At 48.3% G+C, this 21,088-nt stretch overlaps 2 protein-coding genes and 1 non-coding gene across 13 annotated transcripts in view; 1 reads left to right on the top strand and 2 right to left on the bottom strand.

Moving 5' to 3' along the window:
* The first annotated feature begins 1,232 nt into the window (after positions 1 to 1,232).
* On the top strand, positions 1,233 to 20,971 carry LOC125172602 (neuroblastoma breakpoint family member 11-like). 2 transcript variants are annotated; one of them, XM_047870922.1, is made up of 4 exons: positions 1,233 to 1,327; positions 11,086 to 11,187; positions 13,854 to 14,068; positions 20,456 to 20,971. In XM_047870922.1, exons 1-4 carry the CDS (start codon positions 1,263 to 1,265, stop codon positions 20,626 to 20,628), a joined length of 555 nt encoding a protein of 184 aa, XP_047726878.1. In that variant the 5' UTR covers positions 1,233 to 1,262; the 3' UTR covers positions 20,629 to 20,971. The 2 variants fall into 2 exon arrangements, with proteins under 2 accessions (XP_047726878.1, XP_047726879.1); XM_047870923.1 differs by lacking the exon at positions 20,456 to 20,971 and adding an exon at positions 15,839 to 15,963.
* TRNAQ-CUG (transfer RNA glutamine (anticodon CUG)) lies at positions 1,722 to 1,793 on the bottom strand. The gene has a single exon. It is a non-coding gene; the product is annotated as a tRNA-Gln (tRNA).
* Positions 18,129 to 21,088, bottom strand: part of LOC125172599 (neuroblastoma breakpoint family member 6-like) — a 36,898-nt gene continuing 33,938 nt past the window's right edge. For 9 of the 10 annotated variants that reach the window (XM_047870909.1, XM_047870911.1, XM_047870906.1 and 6 more), the window contains one exon: positions 18,130 to 19,264. The gene's annotated coding sequence lies outside the window, so the exon portion shown is untranslated. Of the gene's footprint in view, positions 19,265 to 21,088 lie in introns of all 10 variants that reach the window. The other variant, XM_047870902.1, reaches the window with a different exon arrangement.

Consider the following 21,088-nt stretch of genomic DNA (forward strand, 5'->3'; position numbering starts at 1 on the left):
GCTTGAGTTAGAACAGTTCAGGTGGGAAAAGAAAGGGAAGGGCATCTTCTCCTTGAAGAAAAGTCTGGAGCTCAGATCTTGGTAGGGAGTGAGGCTATGGTTGGTCAGATAAGGGTACTAAAATCTATGTGTAAATGCAGTTCCATTAAAAGAATCGCTCTAGTAAAGGAGGAGGGGATCTAAAAGGAATGTCTGCGATCCTATGGAGAAAGCCCATTGAGTAACCGTGACTCTGGTCCCCTTGCCTAGTCTCCTGGCCAGGCCCTCAGACTCCCTGTTCTGGAAGGGCACAGTCTGCTCAGCCACCACATGTCCAGCAAGGACTGTTCCCTGGCAATCTTCATGGTCTTGGGTGCCATGACCCTCTCTAGGCCCGCTATTGCCAGCAGTCCTCTTGCAAGGCGAGAAAAGGGAGGGAAAGTCTACTTGCCAGGTAATGCCAAGGAATCCAACAAGGTCCTGATTTGGTTCCCAATAACTTGCAGGTCTATTTACCCTCCTACTCTGACCCCCACAATTAATGAAAAGAAACTGCAAGGACAAACGCCAGCCAAGCAGGTACGGGTTTTCCAGGTAGAGCCGAAATTCTCTCCCCCACACGTGGGAGCACTGTAGAGGGAGCCGGAAGGGGCAACCGAACCAGTGCGTGAACTCGCCCTCGGAGGGCGCCCCTTCTCTTTCCTACCTCCTTACTTTTCTCGTCTACGCTTTCCCGTTTCTCCCCACCCGCCCTCGGGCCCTCACCCCCTTGCCTTTCAGACCCTCAAAGCGAGCCCTTGAAAAACAGTAGCATTTTAAACCGGTGCCTTTGTTTACTTTGTTTTACAAAGTACCTTTGTAAACCGGTGGAATCCCCAAAACTAAGAGAGATCTGGCGGCTTACACTTTCACTAACTATGACGTCCTTCAGAAATCCCAGATTTTTTCTACCGAGTAGAGGAGAACGAACGTGTTTCCATCCGGTATCATCCTAAGGCGCCTTCAGTCCGTGGAGCAGAGTCGCAGCAGGACGGAGGGGCAGAACTCGCAGCTGGTCCGGCTCCTGTCACTTTTGTCCCGCGCAGGAGCCCCGTGGGAGGCGGCGGGTCAGGGACCAAGAATCCCCGGCCAGAATCTCCCTTTTGGGCAGAGTTGAGGGTTTTCCGCACGAGGGCCACGGACTGAAGCACGTATTTCAGGACAACTGCGACCCCCACTGGCCTCAGCAGACTCTGGACTCTTCTGGTAGGTGGTAGGAAAGGAGCCGCGGAAACTGAAATGAAATGGCACCCGACCTTCTGCTAGAACCCACGACCCGAAACTTCAGTGTCACCACCGCCCGGCTGAGGTAAGACACGCCGTTTCGCACGTAAGTTGCCCTCTACGGGAGCAGGCCGATCGGTGCCAGTACGGGACGCGCCGCGCGACGTGCTTCGCGGTGCAGGATTCAGTGGCCGCGGCCGGTGGCTTTCACCCCGAGGTCCGAGGGTGAGCCCGACGAGGGGCGGCGCTGGCCGGGTCTCCTCGCCGTGGCTGCAATGCTTGTGCGGGGCGCGCCGCTCTGGGAACCGGGCTCGTTGGTCCCCGAGTCCGGAAGCGGCGGCGGGAGCGGCAGCGGCGCGCGTGGTCCCCGGAGTTTCCCTCCCCGGCCCGAGGGCAGCGGGAGCGGGAAGGCTCGTGCTCCTCCTCGCGGGGCCTTGGAGCGGAGAGTAAAAGGTGGCCGCGGCTCGGCCCAAAGGGACAGGTTCCACCGAGACTTGAACTCGGATCGCTGGATTCAGAGTCCAGAGTGCTCACCATTACACCATGGAACCGCCGGGGACGCGACCGGCTGCCTCTCCGAGGTGTGCGGAGGCCCTTCCTCCGACCGGCGTTCCCGGCCGCGCCTCCTGCCGGGCTCTGCTCGCCTCGGGGGTCCGAGCTCTGCTCCCCCGCCCGCCAGGGGTCGCCCCGGGCCACGTTCTGCGGCCGCTCTGTCGGCTAGCGTGTCGGGGACCGAGATCGGGTCCCTTGCGGGGGGAGGGGGGGGAAGGGGGTGGAATCAGCGAGAGGGATGGGCTTTGGGGGCCTCCCCCGAGTGCACCTGCTCTGCCTGGATTACCAGTTTCCCGCCAGAAAAAAAGTGTTCCCTTCCTTTGCTTTGCCGTTGTCTTCTTCCCACTGCCCGGGAACCCCGGTGCTCCTCGAACCGGACGTGGGGCGTCCTGGGGTTCCAACACCTCCCCTTCCACTCCGGATCCTATTTCCTTCCCGTCTTTCTCGCTGTCTTTCCTCACCAGCTCTCTCAGCTCTCCTTTCTCCAGCTCTCTCAGTCTCCTTTCCTTCCTCCTTGGCCACTGCTCCGTTTCCTTCTCTTCGCTCCCCCTTCCCCAAACCACCCCGGCCCAGGCCAACGTAGGAATGGGCTGCCCGGCCTGAGAGGACGATGAGGAAGGCAGTTCTCTCTGGTCAGGACTTTATGGGGGTCTGTGCTGGGGAGGCGGAGTGAGGTGGTCCCAGCGGAATGGTGAGGGTCCACAGCCGGTCCTCCAGGGCCTGGGCAGGACGGGCTGATCGAAGGCGACTCGGTGCCGGGGGCGACCCAAAATAAGTAAGGCTACCTCTGATCTTCCATGTCCAGGGAATGGAGACCTCCGGGCGACCTCGTCCTTTGCCAGCCGTTAAAAAAAGTTTTTTTTTTTTCTTTTCCCATCAATGTCTATTTATCTTTGAGAGACAGAGCACGAGGGAGGGGCAGGCAGAGGGAGACACAGAATCCGTAGCTCAGCCGGACGCGGGGCTCGGACCCATGGAGCTGTGAGATCATGGCCCCAGCCGAAGCCGGACGCTTAACCGACTGAGCCGCCCAGGCACCCTCTTTGCCACCCGTTTTAAGTGAAAGGACCACGGCACCTCCTTGTGGTCCCTTCAGGGGGACCTGGGGTTGGCATCACCTAGGATGCTGCAATTTCTTGTCGGAAGAAAACGAATCCAAGCTTCTCAGTTAGACGTAGAAGGTCCACTCGAACCGAGCCCTTACCAAGCAACCGTCCCCGCCTGTTCTCCTGGAGGGGTCGGTAGCCGCAGAGCCGGAGCCGGTCACTCTTGGCCTCCGTCGTGGAGCCGCTGCCGAGTGCCCGCACGAAGGCTTCGGGCCGAGTCCCAGCGCCGCGCAACACTTTATCTTCTGTGTGTGGTGCGCCCAGCGCAGCCTCGCCCCAGGGAGAGCTCCAGGGTCCAAAGAGTCAAATCAGACGGCGTTGCTGGCTTCATTCGAGGACAGGGTCCTCTCTCCATTATGAATCGGATTCAAACGGAAGCTGCCAGGGCCCCTGTACACCACCCCATGAGCAAGGTTCACCACCCACGACCTGCGGTGGTGTGGTCAGGTGTAAGTAGGTGACAGCATTTTCCCCTGGCTCATTCCTCGGTGGCTGTATTTGCATCTCTCTCTCTCTCTCTCCCTGTCTCTCCCTCCCCTCACTTGGTCGTCCCGCCTTCACCTTCCTCTTCTTCAACTTTTCGGGTTCACCCCTCCTTCCAACCCGCAGGTGTCGGCGCAGACTCGAGGCCGCCGCAAGGTCCCGGATGGAGGGCTCAGTGCGATTACAGGTGGTGCCTTCTAGACATTTCCACTATCAGGACATTTGCAGGATTCAGCTACCAGTGTAAAAGTTTTAAACAACAATCACTTTTAAAGTCTTTCACATCCTCCCATTCTGGGGTCCCTTTTAGGACTAAAACCTCATAGTCCACAGTGACATTTTTGGTCCCTCCCAGCACCCTGCCGCGGAATACATCCTTCACCGAACATTTATTGGGCGCCTACTAGGTACCAGACCCTGCAGTGCGCAAGGGGCTGCATGGTGGGCAGACCCCAGGTCCTGCCCGATGGAGGTCTGGTCCGGAGGCACTGAGAGGCGGCAGCGCGTTGTGCGACACAGGCCGGCTTGTCCTTCCACAGTCCGGGTCCAGGCCGAGGGACTCGCGGTGAGCGCGACGGGTGGCGTGCAGCGAAGAATGGCAAATGGATGACTTTGGCCCAAGAAGCTGTGGTCGTCACGTGGAGCGGGGCCTCTTGTGGGGGAGGCAAGGGGCAGGCTGGGAGGACCCAGGGCCTGGCATGCGGCATCTAGTGGCCACTTGCTAGTGTCAGTGCCCAAATACGCCCGATATTAAGACTCAGCGTCTCCAGCACCAGCTGGCTTTGAGTGTGTTTTTGGCAGAGGATGGAGGGGATGGGGAGCAAGTTCTCACCCATGGCAACGCTGAGATTTTGTAATACCCGGTCTCAGTGGTATAATGAGCGGGTATGGCTGGCAGTGGAAAGGTTGGTGGTTCCAGCTCATCGTGGGAAGTTCTAGTCTTCACTGACCCTTATTTTCCTCTGGCTTTCAGTTGTCAGAACTTATCAGAGCTTCTCGAGCTGTTTTTTTTTTTTTAATTTTAAATGTTTTTATTTATTTTTGAGACAGAGAGAGACAGAACAGGGGAGGGGCAGAGAGAGAGGGAGACACAGAATCCAAAACAGGCTCCAGGCTCTGAGCTGTCAGCACAGAGCTCGACAGAGCCCAATCTCACAGACTGTGAGATCATGACCTGAGCTGAAGTCGGATGCTTAACCGACTGAGCCACCCAGGTGCCCTTGAGCTGCTTTTATCTTTCAGGCAGCGACCTCACTCAGCAGCTCTGATTCACCCCTACCCTCCTTTTTGCTTTGGGGTGCAGGTGGGGCAACTGTGGAGTCTCAGTCGTCCTGAATTCACTTGGTTCTGTCCTGTGGGATGGTTTCTCCCCATCCTTACCAGATGCCTCTGGTCCCTCTGCGCCATCTGAAGACCAGAGGACACCTTGACCTGTCTGACGGGACATTTGGATTCCAGGGGGACTGCTGGGCCTAGAGGCTGAAGGCACAGGCATCAGAATCACCCACTGGTCAGTCTCTAGGTTGGTGCACTTCATCGCTCAGTATTAACCGCACCATCACAGGATGCCACAAACGCTTTGGGTTGAGGGTGTCACATCCTTACTTTTTTATTATTATTATCAATAGATAATAATGTTATTAAGTATAGATAATCGATAGATAATAGATAATATTATCTATCTATTATCTATTAGATAATATTATCTATTATCTACTATTATATATATTATATATATTATCTATTATCGATTCTATATTATTATCCATTATTATTATCTAATATTAGTATCTAATATTATTATCTATTATCTAGTAGGTAGTAGATAATAATAGATGTTATTTTTTAAAAAACAATTTGAGATTTACAGATAAATTAATAAATGAGTTCACATGCACCCTGTTCTCCCTCATAAACTTCCTCTCTACGTTCTTCCATTACTGTGGTACATTTGTCACAAGTGATGTTACAAGTGATATTACAAGTGACACATTATTAATTGAAGCCCATAGTTTACATTAGAGTCTATTCTTTGAGTCATACAGTTCTGTGGGTTTTGACACATGCATGTTGTGAATTCACCACTACAGTGTCATACAGAATAGTGTCACTATCTGAAAAATCCCAGGGTTATTCTTATTTGTTTGTCCCTCCTCTCCTCACAGACCTATGGCACCACTGATCTTTTTATTGGTGCTACAGTTTTGCCTTTTCCAGAATGTCCTGTAGTTAGATTCACACAGTATGTTGACTTTACAGACTGGCTTCTTTCACTTAACGCTATGTATTATTAAGGTTTGCACAGGTCTTTTATGGCTTGATGGCTCCTTTCTTTTTATTGCTAAATACCATTTTATGAATGTACCACTGTCTAGTCACCTAGCAAAGGACATCTTGGTTACTTCCACTTTTTGACAATTATGAATAAAGCTGCTATAAACTGCAGGTTTTTGCTTGAATGTAAGTTTTCATCTCACTTGGGTAAATACTTAGGGCTATGATTTCTGGATCAAATGTAAGAATATGGTTTTTTTTTTTGTAAGAAACTGCCAAAGTGTCTTCTAAAGTGGCTGTACAATTTTGTATTCCCATCACTAATGAATGAGAGTTCCTATTCATCCACATCCTTGCCAGGATTTGTAATTATCAGTGTTTTGGATTTTAGATATCCTTTTTAAAGAATTTTTTAAATGTTTATTTATTTTTGAGAGAGAGAGCAAGTGGGGGGAGGGCCAGAGAGAGAGGGAGACATAGAATTTGAAGCAGGCTCCAGGCTCTGAGCTGTCAGCACAGAGCCCAACACAGGGCTTGAACCCACGAACTGTGAGATGATTACCTGAGCCAAAGTCTGACACTTAACCGACTGAGCCACCCAGGTGCCCTGGATTTTAGATATTATAATAAGTGTGTAGTGGTATCTCATTGTTGTTTTATTTTTTTTAATTAATTTACTTATTTTGAGGGTGGAGGGAGGGGCAGAGAGAGGGAGAGAGGATCCCAAGCAGAATCCACCTGTCAGCAAGGAGGCCTTTGAGGAGGCTCCATCCTATCAACCCTGAGATCATGATCTGTACCAAAATCAAGAGTCAGACACTTAACCAACTGAGTCACCCAGGTGTCCTTCATTGTTGTTTTAATTTAAATTCTCTAATGACAGATGATTCTGAGAATCTTTCATAGGCTTCTTTGCCATCTGTATATCTTTTCTGATGAGGTATCTGTTTAGATCCATTGCCCATTTTTAATTGAGTCATTTGCTTTCTTATGTTGAGTTTTAAGGGTTCTTTGTATGTTTTGGATACCAGTCCTCCATCAGATACACATTTTGTAAAGATTTTATCACAGTCTATGTCTTGTCTTTAATTAGCTTGATGGTGTCTTTCATAGAGTGGAAAATTTTGATTTTATTGAAATCCAACTTAATCAAGTTCTTGTTTCATGGATTGAGCCTTTGGTGTTACAGCTAAAAAGTCATCACCAAACCTAAAGCCACTTAGATTTTCTCCAATGCTGTATTCTAGAAGTTTTATAGTTTTACACCTTACATTTAGGTCTATGATCTATTTTGTGAAAAGTGTAAGGTTTCTGTCTAGATTCTTTTTTTCCCCCTAGCATGTAGATGTCCAGTTTCTCCAGCACCATTTATTGAAAAGGCTATCACTATACATTCTCCATCAAATTGCTTTTTCTCCTTTGTCCAAGATCAGTTGACTCTATTTATGGAGACCTACTTCTGATTGTGTTCTATAGATCTGTTTGCGTTTTCACCAATTCCACACTGTTTTGATTACTGTAGATTTATAGCAAGACTTGAAGTTGGTAGTGTCGATCCTTTGGGGATTTTTCTACTTCAGCACAAGAACCTGCACAGGTTCATGGAGGTAAAACCTCACAAAATGTGGAGCCCCGGGAGTTTTAAACTCTCAAGCTATTCCACACTCAGCTTCCAGCAACTTGAAGATTTCTATCAGTTGCTGACTCCAGTAAGCTGTTCCAATAAGCTGTGATTTCCTGAATTAGCTTGTCCCTCTAGTTTTTGGGGTGACGTACCCTATGACCTCACTTCTCTGGTCTAAGAAGAGTTGTTAATTTTCAGTTTCATCCGCATTTTTTATTGTAAGGATGAGAGTGGTGACTTCCAACCTCTTTTCATGTTGGAGTAGAAACCTAGTTTGATTTTTTTTTTTGAGTAAATAACATATATGTGATGGTTAATATTATTTGTCAACTTGGCTGAGTAAACACTATTTCTGGGTGTGTTTGTGAGGGTGTTTGGGATGAGATTGGCATTTGAATCAATGGACTCAGTGTTGCCTCCTATCATATGGGTGGGCATCATCCAATTATTTGAGGACCTGAACAAAACAAAAAGTGGAAAGATTGATCCTTTTTCCATTTTGCCTTTCTGCTTGAGCTGGCACATCACTTTCTCCTGCCCCTAGATTGGGATCTATACCATTGACTCCCTTGGTTCTCAGGCTTTTGGACAGACTGAAAGTACACCACTGGCTTTCTGGGTCTCAAGCTTGCAAATGGCAGATCATGGGGGCTCTTAGCCTTCCTAACTGCACGAACCAGTTCCTCATAATACATCTCTATTGGTCGTGTTTTTCTGGAGAACCCTTACACAATATTACAAAATTGTAAATGTACAAATCAATGATTTTAGTATATTTATAAGGTTGTCTGGAACTAGAGTCCAGTTTTAGAACAATTTCTTTGCCTCCCCAAATCCCTTCCAGCCTCTTTGCAGTCAGTCCCTAATCCCTACTCACCATGCCTATACCTAAACACAAGAACAATTTGGAAATGGTTTGCCTGTGCAAGTAAGTGGTACTTGCTATAAAATCTTGTCTGGTAAATCAGGAGAACAAGAACTAAAAAAGCAAAACAAAACAACAATAACAACAAAAACTATGTGCTGCGGAAATGGTGATAAATGCTGAAATCACAGATAATGTTACCTGAAGCTAAGTATTGTACCATCTTTATTCGTAAAGAAGTTTGGTTGGTAACATTGGAGAGACATTTCTCCAGCACCTGAAATGCCCTTCACAGTGTCCTTTATTTTAAAAGGGCTTGGGAAGAGTCATGTGAAAGTGAGCATAAGATTTTTACTGCACTTCTTTGATTTTTTTTCTCTTATAGGAATTAGCATACGTTTCTGAAAATTAAAAAAAATCAGGAAAATAGAGATATAGAGATAGACGTATGAATTAGTTGGTTATTGATGCACGTGAGATTACAGAAAGAGTGGTTTAAAACAACATACATTTGTTATATCACAGTCCTGTAGATTCCGAAGTCTAGAATAATGTGTGTGGGTTCTGTGCTCAGAATCTCCCAAGTCTGAAATCCAAGCGTCAGCTTGCTGTGATGTGATTTCGTAGACGAAATGTTGGCTCTGTCTCTCATGAGGGGCTTCCCTCACCATCTCCCTCCTCTGGGGTCCTCTTCCCTGATCTGATTTCCATCTGTCATGATTGTTTCCACTTACCCAGGTGGCTTAGGAGGAAGGCTAGATCTGTGGGGTCCCAGAACTGATCTCGGCCATCTCCTCCAGGAAGAGAATAAAAGGACAGAGGTCTTCATAAAGAAATGACCCCCATGAGGGCTGACATCCCCCAGCGAATGGAACAGAGGAGGAAACTATAGGTCAGTGGAGGTGCTAAAAGCCCAGATCACGGAAGCGGGACCGACTTCCCAGAAATGTCCCCATTTCCCATTGAAAGCCATCTTGAATGAGGGACTTGATCTGCTCAAAGCTGAGTCAGTCTGGTGAGCACTGGGGCTTTCAGGGTCTGCATCCTATGCTCATTGTTTACTAATGGGCTTCTTCCTTACCTGGGAATCTCCTTGGAATTTTTGTCTGAGATGCAGCTTCTTATCCCCATGGGATTTGAACAAGCACCACAGTGACTCTGATGTAGGTGATCTTCAGCCCCACAGCTGGTGCCCAGGGACTGGAGCCCTGTCTGCTGCACGATGTCACATTTCACATCCAACACCCCAGTAGTTCATGCTGCCTTCTAACTATTTACAGTATACGTTCTCTATTTTACACGAGGAAAAGGTGCTCAAAGAGATAATTACATCATCCGTCAAAGTGTATGTGACGTGTGGTAAAGCTGGTTTTGGAATCCTGGGCTGTTTTTTTAATTCTGTACTTTTATTGCTTTGGCACAGATCCGGGGCAGGGTTTCTTTGGAAATGTGTTTGGAACTAGAGATCGGTAAAAGGTAGTTATTCCTGGTAAATGTTATTTATCACCTTGACAAGTATTTACTGAACATTTTCCCTGGCAGGCTCTTAATGGAGGCGCTGCAGAGATGGGGTGAACAAGGCAGACAGAGCGCCCGCTGTCAGGAAAATAAAACCGCACAAGAGCCAGATCTATCTATCTATCTATATTTAGATATATATATCTGGATACTTTTTAATGTTTGAGAGAGAGAGAGAGAAAGCTCTCATACATGTATGCATATGAGTGTGCATATGAGAGAGAGAGAGAGAGAGAGAGAGAGAGAGAGAGAATCTCAAGCAGGCCCCTCACTGTCAGCACAGAGCCTAGCTCGGGGCTTGGTCTCAAGAAAAATGAGATCATGACCTGAGCCTAAATCAAGAGTCAGGGGCTTAACTGAGCCACCCAGGCACCCCAGGAGCCAGTTTTTTATAGATAATCACATAAGTACATTTTATTTGTGATTATGATAAGTATTATTTAATACTTTTTGTGTTCTGTGATCCTAATCTATGAGTCAGTGATTTAAAAGAGAATATAGGGGTGTCTGGGTGGCTCAGTCACTTGAGCATACAACTTTGACTTAGGTCATGATCTCACGGCTGGTGGGTTCAAGCCCTGCGTCTGGCTCCCCCCATCAGGCTTCCCATGTCGGGCCCTGTGCTCACAGCTCAGAGCCTGAACCCTTCTTGGAATTCTCTGTCTCATTCTTTCTCTCTGCCCCTCCCTCACTTGTGCTCTCTCTCAAAAATGAATAAACAAACATTTAAAAAAAAACTAAAGTGAATATAAATAACAGAACTATAGAACTGGGATAAAAGATTTGTCCCCAGAAAGGCCCTTCTGGTATTTTTAACAGTGGAAATATCTACATTTGATCCAAAGTCCTCTGAAATTTACTAATTAATTTATTTTTAAGTTGAGCTTTAAAAACATTTTTTAAAACTTTTATTTAATTAATTTGAGAGAGAGAGAGCATGAGCAGGGAAGGGGCAGAGAGAGATGGGGAGAGAGAGAATCCCAAGCAGGCTCCAAGCTGTCAGCGCAGATCCAGATGTGGGGCTAAGACTCACAAACCATGAGATCATGACCTGAGCTGAAACCAGAAGTTGGACCCTTAACCACCTGGGCCACCCAGGTGCCCCTTTAAGTTGAACTTTTAATTTCAGTGTCCCCTGAATTTCAGATGTGAGTTCCTGGAAGGTATGACTCCACAGGGAAGCTTATAGCCAAGGCCTGTGTGGTGTGTCTGCTACCATCAAGCGATGAGGGAGTTTGGGAAAATCTCCTCATCTCTCTGGGCCTCAGTTTCCTTGTCTGTAAGATAAGGTTGTCATTCAACTTCTCCAAAGTCCCTTGCTGCTCCGTCTCTCTGAGAGCACGAGGGACTGAGGTGCCTGTTAAACATGTCCTGGGGACTGCAGCTGAGACCTGACTTGGTCCCTTGTCTGTCTCCTGCAGGAGCTTGGCTGAGCCCACACTGGAAACAGAGGACCGAGGGAGCCGATGGAAGACAGAAAATCAGCAGGTGTGGAGCACGAAAATAACCCAGAGAAGGACAAGGTAATGGTGGAATGGTGGTTGCCCAAGGACATAAGAATATGGGCAAGTTGAGCTCAGAACAATCTGGAGAAACTGAGGAATGCGTACAGTAGCATCCAACCCTGCAAGGAGCAGCCTGAGGCGAGCAGTGAGGACTGGGGGTGTAACGCACTCCACAGTGAACGGTGCACCTGCCAGGGAGCCCCACAGGACGGACGGGGGTTGGTTTGCACTGCCGGGAAGCACCGTTGCTAAGGGTAGGATGGTGTGACCATGAGGCTCTGCCCCAGTCCCCGAGCTTCGACGTTGGAGCTGCCCTGACAGTGGATGGCCTTCAAGGAAGTGTGGGTTTGGAGGGATCAATGGCGTTTGGATCAGATTTGGAGATGTCCATTCTTACCACAAATCATTTTGCCCTAAGGCCAGGAGGGCCAGGGAAGGGGACCCTTGCATCTGAAGTCGTTAATACTAATAATATTCTTCTGAATTTCTGGTCAGGAGTGTGGAAGGCTTTACACATAATATCTGTTGACCAGTGATTTTCTTGACTATTGGTTGAACAATGCAAACACAATGTGGTAGCTCTCCTAAACTGGGGTGTTGTGGCAGAGCAGAGGATTGGAGTGGGGGGCAGGCCCAGGACATCTCTTCCCAATGACAGAGTGAGCCATTGAGAGGAATCCCCGAGGAGAACCCCGTCTTCATCAGAGCTCACCACAGGGCAGTGTCCTGGGACATGGAGAGGGTAGGGCAGGTTCCTCTCTGAGGGAGGGGATTTGCTACCTCTTGGGAGAAAGCAGGGGACCCCTGACTGGACATTTGTGACTGGAATGGAGTTGAGATGGTCAGAGATTGGCAGCAACTTGTATTTGATCAGTGTAAGGAAGTCCCTGAGGGCCTCCTCAGTGCTTGGCTCGGTGCTAGGAACCCCGAATACAGTGGTGAATAACACATTCTCCCAACTGTCCTGGGGATCTCAGTCTGGAAACAGGAAGTCATGAGAAGTGTAGTGGTGGTGGGTTCCTTGGGGGAAATGGCCAAAGCTGCCTGGCGATGACCTCGGTGATTGTCCTGGTCTCCCTCTGTGTTTTCCAACAGCTGGGTGACCTGTCCTGCCCAATGACCCAGGGCCTCAGCCAGATTTCAGCCTCCTGGGATACAACAAACACCTGGGTTCTATGTTGGTCCAAAGCAGTCAACACTGCCAAGGTTTCCAGAGGAAACGGCTGGTATCTGTAGCTACTACCCACTATGTCTTGGCCAGCTGGAGAAACAGAGGCAACTTCCCTAAGTCTTACAGGGTCATCCTCTCCATAATGACCAGTGATGACCCATCTCCTCTAAGTTAAATGCTTTCCAGATTTCAATATTCTTTCTTCTCATCAAAAATAATGTAAATATTGCCCATGTTCCTACAATTGTAGAAGTAGGCAATTTTATCCTCAAATTGTAGATCAAAAACTAAAGTAGGAGGGAATGAAGCAAGCCCTAGTTTATGAGGAGAATGAAGGGGCCTGGGGCTAAATTCCTTGCTTTCTGATTCCTCATGGTTGATGAACACAATGACTTTTATACTCTTAGAAACAATAAAATAGTACCTCTGTTTTGCTCCTCTATGTACCCCATTCATTTCTCTCTTCTATAACAAATCTGCTTATCCAGACAACTTGGCACCTGAATTAGGTGAGCTCCATGAGTGCATTTACAGTGCCCCTGAGGGCAAAGCCAATTACACTGGGGGCTCCAGAGGGAAGTTATACATACCCTTCCCTAAGAGAGCCTAAAGATGACTATTCCCAGGTAGCCCTGGTTATCTGTAGATGAGAACATCTATATGTGACCTGCTATCTCTGAACTTACTTGCAGAAAATCAAAATGGTCTTGAGGAAGGAAATAGACAACCCCCAATATGCCCCAGGTAACTCTGAGGATTTCTGGGCTGTGAATTTTTCTAGTGGCACCTGGAGACCTTAGATCCAGGGAGAAACAGAGAGTACTACATACAACTATTCCATCCATTCAGCAATGGCAGAATATCCCTTTGAAACATATCATCTATGTTCACGTGGTAGTTGTGTAGGTCTCTATTTCTTTCTCTCCTGTTGAGTAACCTACAGACAGTGGACACACATGAACTGACCCAACCCAGGGATTCTTGTAATCAGGTGTTCTCTCCTGCGTGGGCAAGACCCAGGTGAGATGCATATCAGCATTATGTATGTTTGGCATCATCATGCTGGCAGGTTTTTTGATAGCAAGAGTGGAAATTGAAGAATAAATTCATGTTATATCATATATTGAGAAAATGGTCCCTGTAGTCAGAATATCTAAGAGTCCGTAAGGCCTCAGGAACTTTATTTACTTGGACACTCCATGTGAAAGTCAATGCAATGTAAGCAGAAGGGTTGAAGCCACTATATGCTGTGTCCTGGGAGTCATGACTTTAACACACAGGGAGAGGTTAGTCTCCTCCTCCGTCACCTGCTTCTGAGGCCGGTACACAGAGTATCTGCTGTTCTGTCTCTCTCTACTCCTCATACAGGAGGAAAGATTTTTCCCTCCAAGGGGACAGCTACTTTGCTTTCTGCGACCACTCCCTTGCCTCCCATCAACACCAGCTAGGAAGCAACCATGGTGTCTGATCCTCCTGGTTTCCTCTTCTGTCGTTCTTGCCCCACCTGGCACAGCATGGAGCTTCCGGAAGCTGAAAAGAAGGAAGTCCTCCAGGACACGCTGAATGAATGTGTTTTGACACCTTCCATTGGCCAAGAAGGGCGTGACTGCTACCAGCCTTACAGGGATGGCACGTTCCCATCGGATAAACAGGAATTCGGCTCTGCTCTGGATGTAGCCTGTGAATGCTCCCATTCCAAAGGGGATGAAACTCCACCCAGTTCCCCAGGTAGGGTGCATAATCTTTGTTTGCACACACCCTGTGTAGACTACGAGATTTAACCCGCAGAAGTGGACCATGTACTCACAGACAGTTTCCATCCAGGCTCTAGGATTGAGTTTGAAATAAGACATTCCATGAGTCAGTGAGCTTTGTTCGATTCATGTCTAAGCCATGGCACTTTTATGTCTGAGCCGCCACCCATCGCTGCTCTGAAGGTGGTCCTGCCAGACTCCTATACCTCTCTACCCCAGGCACAGGGGGTCGCTATCAGACCTCCAAATTTTGGATTAATCTCTTATCTCTCTTGCCAGGCTCTGATTTCCATCCTTGAACCATGTTTCTGAATATCTATGGCCACCCAAGGCTGTTGGAAGCCTTTTCTATATCATAGGAAGTGTCACAGTCGAGGTTCACAGTCTCTACCTGGTCTGTCTCTTCCTTTTCTTCTTGTCTCAAGTCAGCTGAGAACCAGGACAGGACTACGTCTATCATACGTTGTATGTTTCTCTGCAGCCAGGCAGGGCCCTGGAACTTCCCGACCCCATGAACGGCCCCAGGTTCTCTGCAGCTTTGAAGATTATTTGATTTGATGGTGTGTAGATTCCAATCGTCAGTTTAATCTCAACAGCTGATTCCTCAAAACCATTAACCTTCGGCATTTCAGATGCAAAAAGCCTGAACATTGCAGCAATGCTCTAGGAAGCAGCCAGGTCCTTCCCCAGGATCTCTGGGAAAAGGGATACATTTTCTGGGTGTGTAGACCTGTCTTAGGATATTGTGATGATGGCCTGTCATATCAGGGACATTTATTTGCTCAAGAAAGCAATCCCAGTGATTTTTTCCAGGGCTCTACTGAATCCCCCCTGAATGATTTCTCTCACAATTACCTGTTATTACTCTGGTTATATTTCTGTCCTGTGCTACATGAGTGAGCATTTGTGGAGAGGAATCTGCTTAATGGAACTCTTTCTCCACCTTATTTGCAGAAAACAAAATTGAACACAAGGGGCTTACCAGCAAGCTGTATGTGGGAACCCATTCAGTCCTCACAGGGACACTCCCCACAGGTGTGCATGTCCTGTGAGAGCGGAGAGTGCTGAGACTCAGAAAGGTCACTCCACTTTCCCAAGACCCCTGGCCAGTGCGCAGTGGGACATCAGACCCTCATCAGCTCAGGCTCTGTCCTCTGCTCTCCACTCGGTCCTGTCAGGGACTAAATGGGGATGGTGCTCACCCTTTCCTCTTTGCTTTTGTACCAAATTATTTGAAACAGTTATAAATGTAAAGAGAACAGTTGTGAGATGCCCCAAAGACCCCTGTGACCCTGCAGGACTGCCAGCTCCTACCCTGTCAGTGCACTTTGTGGTGTGAGCAGAGCCAGGGCTCATCCAGCCCCTCCAGGAGCTCAAGGTCTCCAGGAGACACTCCATGAAAAGCAATCAGGGCTGAGAGGTCCCAGACGATTTCTGTTCTCACTAGGGGTCCCATGGTGGCTCTTCACTTGGCTGCCTGGCACCCTGGTAACCCTGCAGAGCTCTGTGTCAGAGACCCTGACAGCCAGGTCTGGGTTCCCATGGGGGCAGGGATGGGAAAGGTTAAGAGATGTCTCAGGAGGGTGATGTGTGTGACATGGGCTTGCATTAAGCCTGGGCCATGAGAGGCTATGAGGATGGGCGGAGATGAATGAAGGCAGCGTCTCCATTATGCACAGCCCGTCCCGGGTGCAGGTTCTGGTGGGAACGTGGGAACAGTGTGTGTGGGCTGTGATTTCCACAGGGGAGCTGCAGGAGTGCTGCCGTGCCCCATCCTCCCTGCACAGGGACCAGCATTGGAGAAACAGCTGAATCACAACCTACATTCCAAACTCATCTTTTATCCAGGGATTTTCCCCACCTGCCAAACTAATTATATTGGGCAATACTTCAGAAGTTTGATAAAATGTTTTCCCTTTTCTCCTGCAAGTGCGTGAGTATTGTAAGCATACATTTAATACTGCCTGGTAGTTGAGAAAAGAGCAATAAAATGCCATGAGGAAATTAGGAGTGATAATTTTGAACATTCTTAGACCTTCATTCAAAATAACAATGAGACTGGGAAATGCATCTGAGAAAGAAGGATCTTTATCACACAGGCCTTCCCAGGATAAGGACAGCTGAATCTCTCAACACATACTTCCAAGCTGAGGGATTAACCTAGAGAGTCAGTAACACCACTCATTACCTGGCCCCTAAATAGCCAGGGGCCGGAGAATACTGTGGACTCCAGCTGGTTGGCATTGAGCCAGGTGTGGGAGCCAGAGGCCCCAGAAGGGTCAGCACAGCCCATGCACTTAGAGGAGAGGACAGCAGGGAGGGCTTTTCAGGAGGGAACCCAGGTGAATGATGGCAGAAAGAGAGTGGGGATAGCTCAGAATGTGCCTGAGGCCTGCTGAAGACAGCTTGGGCTCCTGGGATCGGAAGGAAGGTGGCAAGATGTGGAGCGCCAGAGGAGGGGTTCTGGGGGAGGTGCAGTCACCACTGCAAGGGGGCAGACCTGGGTGAAGGTAGCATCCTGTGGAGGCTTGTGGTGAAGAGAAAGAATGAAGCGACTGGTAGATGTGAAAGGTACTACTGGGAGAAGACAGGATCCTAAGAGCAGAAGGCACACCCCGCCTCTCCTTCAGACCTTTACATCTGTTAGAATGACTGCACCAAAGAGAGAGATCCAGACACTGGTGTCCACTAAGCCACTCAGAGCACTCACTCGTTCCTACAGGGAACTTTGTTGCTCCTTCCAGAAAGCCCAGACATGTGAAAGGGAAAGTGGCATAGCAGACATGTATTCCAAGGTAACAGAAACAGAAACAGTCAAAGATTTCAGCTTACAGCCATCACAAAACCCAGGAAAACTATAAAAAATGACATTCTGGCCTGAATTTAATGTACCTAACGAAGCATTTGTAGATATGAAGAATATGAACCATCACTTAAGAAACACACAACTCAAGGGGCACCTGGGTTGGCTAAGTCATTTGCGTGTCTGACTTGGGCTGAGGTCATGATATCATGGTTCATGAGGTCAAGCCCCACATTGGGCTCGCAGCTGTCAGCACAGAGCCTGCTTTGGATCCTCTGTCTTCTTCTCCCTGGCCCTTCCTACCTGTACTCTCTCTAAATTAAGTAAAACATCTAAAAACAACAAAAAAAAAGTTCTTCTTTAAAAAAAACACAAGTTAAAAGAGAAATGGGCAAGAAATAAGAAATGAGAAATCAGGAAATTAACCTGTGAGAAACCAAGAAATTAACCTTTCTTCAGAAAAACCCTGAAGAAAGGAAATTCTCTGATAAAGAGGCTGATTGACAAGGGTTATAAGGGCAACATTTGTCCCAAATCATAGGAAACACTGAGTATAGAAATGAAAGCATCAAACAGAATGGAAATGAATAAAAGATATTGAGAAAGGAGCAGAGAGGAAGTCATAGATGCCTGGGAGAGACAGAGGGGAAGAGATAATGGTAAGACCCACCCTCACGGATATAAATTTTGTTTATTTTTTAATGTTTATTTTTGAGGGAGAATGAGAACGTGCATGGGGGAAGGCCAGAGGGGTGGGGACAGAGGATATGAAGTGGGCTTTGTGCTAAGTAGGCTCTGTGCTGGCAGTAGACGCCTCGAATCGAGGTTCGAATCACAAATGGCAAGATCATTAACTGAGCCAAAGGTGGACGCTTAACAGACTGAGCCACCCAGGCACCCCTAGAACTAATAGATTTTCGAGAAAAAGAGCAAAACCTCTGATGCCACCAAAAGAAGCTAATTTATATCCCCTGGAGAGAAAACCAATTTACAGTCTACATCCCGACCAAACATACAAAGCAAGGCAATATATTTTAATGCACATCCAGACACACATATATACCCTTGCCCGTAGGGGAAAGAAATATAGCCTAAAAGATACAGAGACTCAGCACTAAATACCAGAAGAGAACCAAGAACATTTACATCACGATGGTGATGGATTGGAGCCCTGAAGGAAACATAATTCACCAGTCCCCAGTGATTGTCAAAATAAACACTTTAATGATAGAGAACGGGGAGGGAGTGTTCTTTTCCACGGCACAATGCCAGCAAATACACATACACAAGGATGATACAACTAGAGTTTTTCCAACATACAAACAGATACGGTTGTGACACACTGCAGGGATCACTAAAAGATGGTAACATTGTAGAGACAGACTTTAGAGAGAGCATCTTCACACAGTCTCAGATGTTACACCCAAACAGAAGACCATGAACGATCTGCTAGGCCCCCCATAGAAGGCAACCAGTGCTGCTCTCACAATGATGGTGATGGCAGACTGGAGGCTCTGGGTCTCTGGGTGGGCGGGGCTGGGACACACACTGCATTCACGAGGGAACGACCCGGGAAAAGGTTAGACTGAATTTAATCAGGAGGAAGTGATCAGACACCTTCAGGATGTAGACCATCAAGCCAGACATCTGGCCTGTCCCCTACAGACAAGGAAGTGTCACCACCACCAGAGACAGCCACAGAAAGGTGAGGAGATGTTTGGGGTTCGAAAGGACTACAAAATTACGATAGCACAATCTTCTGAGTCCTTTGGAACCCAACGTATCTCTTCTCCTTTTTGTCGTCTTATTTGTGCTGTGGACACTGGCTGTTTGAAGAAAGACAGGCCCGATGTCTTGTTCCATGGTCAAAATTCTGCAGTTTTCTGATCCCTACCTCATGCTCAGATTCAGGCTAAGCCTCTTCAGCAAGAACGCTGCGTACTTAATGCTGTCTGCTCCTGGCACAGCCCAGCTGGTGGCCCAGAATGTCCAGTTTGACATGGGGTCTATTGCCACGTTGCTCCAGCCTCTGCTTATCCGCAGGATGGAATGGAGAGGGGCCAGACTGAAGGTGTCTCACAAGGGCGTGTGGTCTGGGCATTGGTTGCCTCGGCGACTTATCACGACTGGAGTCAGAAGAGCGAGAATTCCTCTCATGAAACCAGACTTTTGGAGTAAAAATCCCAGAGAGTGGCTTGTGATCGAGATGTCGATTCTCAGCAAAGGATCCCTCGCATGTTCTGTTTGGGCTTTAGCTTGATTTGCTGCTTTAGAGTTCTTTTCAGCAAGTGGAGAATGATGGGGTTTTATGATGGGGTTTCGTTTAAATGAGGAGTATCTTTTCTTAGTTCCTGAAGTCCTTGGTATCTGAGACAGAGAGTGAGAGAGAGAGACAGAGGAATCAAATGTGAGTCTTGTTCAGGTCCTGCTGACGGCTGAGCCTGGAGGGATGGCTCCGTGGTGACAGAGGCCAGGGGCGAGCTGAGCCCCCGTGCAGAGAAGGAGCTGAAGGGGGGTCTGCAGGCAGGCTGAAGGGGAGAGTGAGAGCCACAAGCCTGAAGCAATATCCCCCTCAATTGCATCCAGCCTACACTGTAGGATGCAGGGACCCCTGTGCTCCACGCAGCAGGCGCCTGGTGGCATCCCAGCTCAAGGCTGCCCTCAGCTGTTGCCAGGTCCCGACCATCCCTCCCTCAGCAGCCACCTCACCCTGGAACCCCCTTCCTCAGAAGCAAAGTGATGGCTTTCTCATGTGTCCCACGGAGGCATGTGCTTAGCCCCTGACACACACGTTCAGAAACAGACTGCCGAAGGCAGGAGGGGGCCCTCTGCAGACAAACACACCCCTTCTCACCCTGCCCTGGTCTTCTGAAGGGGGAGGCCAGGCTATGGAACGAGCCCCAGGACGTGAGATGCAACAGGGGCCTCAGACGATGTCCCAGTTCAGTCCTGCCGTGTGCAGATGAGGAACCGTGGGCCAAGGGGCTGATAAGGACCACCTGTAGCTGTGTGACCTGTGCCTGACACCCTGGAACTGAAACCCAGGCTTCGGGCCCTTCCCATCCTTGTGGGGGTCGGGAGACGAAAGCCTCCGATCTGGGGGTGTGGGCAGGCAGTAGACGCTGTTGGCCGCTTGGCTGGACGGAAACAAGGCTTTGCACAGAAATCCTGCCCCAAAGGGGCTGAAAAGAACCCCAAAGGGAGAAACTCCAAGAGGAATGACGAAAAGAGTGGGGAGTGTACCCAGGGCCTCACCCCCTTTTGCTCAGGGACCCCAACAGCCCCTGCAGGGCACCTCACGCCAGGATACACCTGAGGGAACGTCTAGGAATATTCTCAGTGGAGACACTCGGAACTCTGCAGAGAAAACGGAAGAGCCTTCCTTTTACTCGTCTAGGTTCTTCTCGCACGTTTCCCAAACTGTCCCTGAGGAGAGTCTCTCGGTGTTGACCCTAATGTAAACGAGGGCCTGCGAAGGGCAGAGGGAGACCTAAGCTTCTTTACTGAGGTTTTATATAAGGAGAAAGTTTGATTAAAACATTTCCTTTCCATCTGCAGTGCACCTGTCAGGAGGCTGGGAAACGCATTTTAGTGAAGAGTCAACCGTGATTTTCATTGCACGAGGAGGAAAAAGAGCCCTGAGTTCCGTTACTGGTAATCAGGGAACGGATTGTTGTTCTTACACTGGGTTTCTAGGCAACATTTCTTTCTTACTGCATCCTATAGTATAAAAATTGTGAGACACTTGGATCCAGAAGAGCGAGTATTCATCGAATTCATTCATGTGTCTTTGTCCTCTTCTTTCTCTGGGCTCTGTTGAGGGAGGAATGTCAACTCCATCAGGGGCTGATTCTCAGCTTGTCCACAAAATGAGTGACACACACACGGGATCCTTCTATCTGGCTTATGAACATCCTATAGCTCCACAGTCCTTCTGATTCCTAGGTGCATACCAGCAGAGCTTTAAAACATCTCCCATTACCCACACCCCAGCCCAGAATGTTGAAATCAAAATCTCAAGGGATTGGGTGACGGCATTCACGTGAGTTCAAAGCTCAGTCAGTGTTTCTTTCACGACAGCGTGATTTAGAACTATTAGCGAAGCTACTCTGTTTCAGACCACGGGGTTCTTGTCCTCATCTCTGCCACCATGACGATACCGGCCCTAAAGATTTTGGTCTTCCTTCGGAC

Source organism: Prionailurus viverrinus, chromosome C1 (assembly GCF_022837055.1).
Source record: "Prionailurus viverrinus isolate Anna chromosome C1, UM_Priviv_1.0, whole genome shotgun sequence".
Lineage (NCBI taxonomy): Eukaryota > Metazoa > Chordata > Mammalia > Carnivora > Felidae > Prionailurus > Prionailurus viverrinus.

Bases quoted from the DNA above. Each gene is read 5' to 3' on its own strand.
- LOC125172602 (XM_047870922.1), top strand. From the start codon at position 1,263: ATGGCACCCGACCTTCTGCTAGAACCCACGACCCGAAACTTCAGTGTC. The intron at 1,328-11,085 runs GTAAGACACGCC...TGTCTCCTGCAG, and splicing joins GTCACCACCGCCCGGCTGAG to GAGCTTGGCTGAGCCCACAC. The intron at 11,188-13,853 runs GTAATGGTGGAA...CACCTGGCACAG, and splicing joins ATAACCCAGAGAAGGACAAG to CATGGAGCTTCCGGAAGCTG.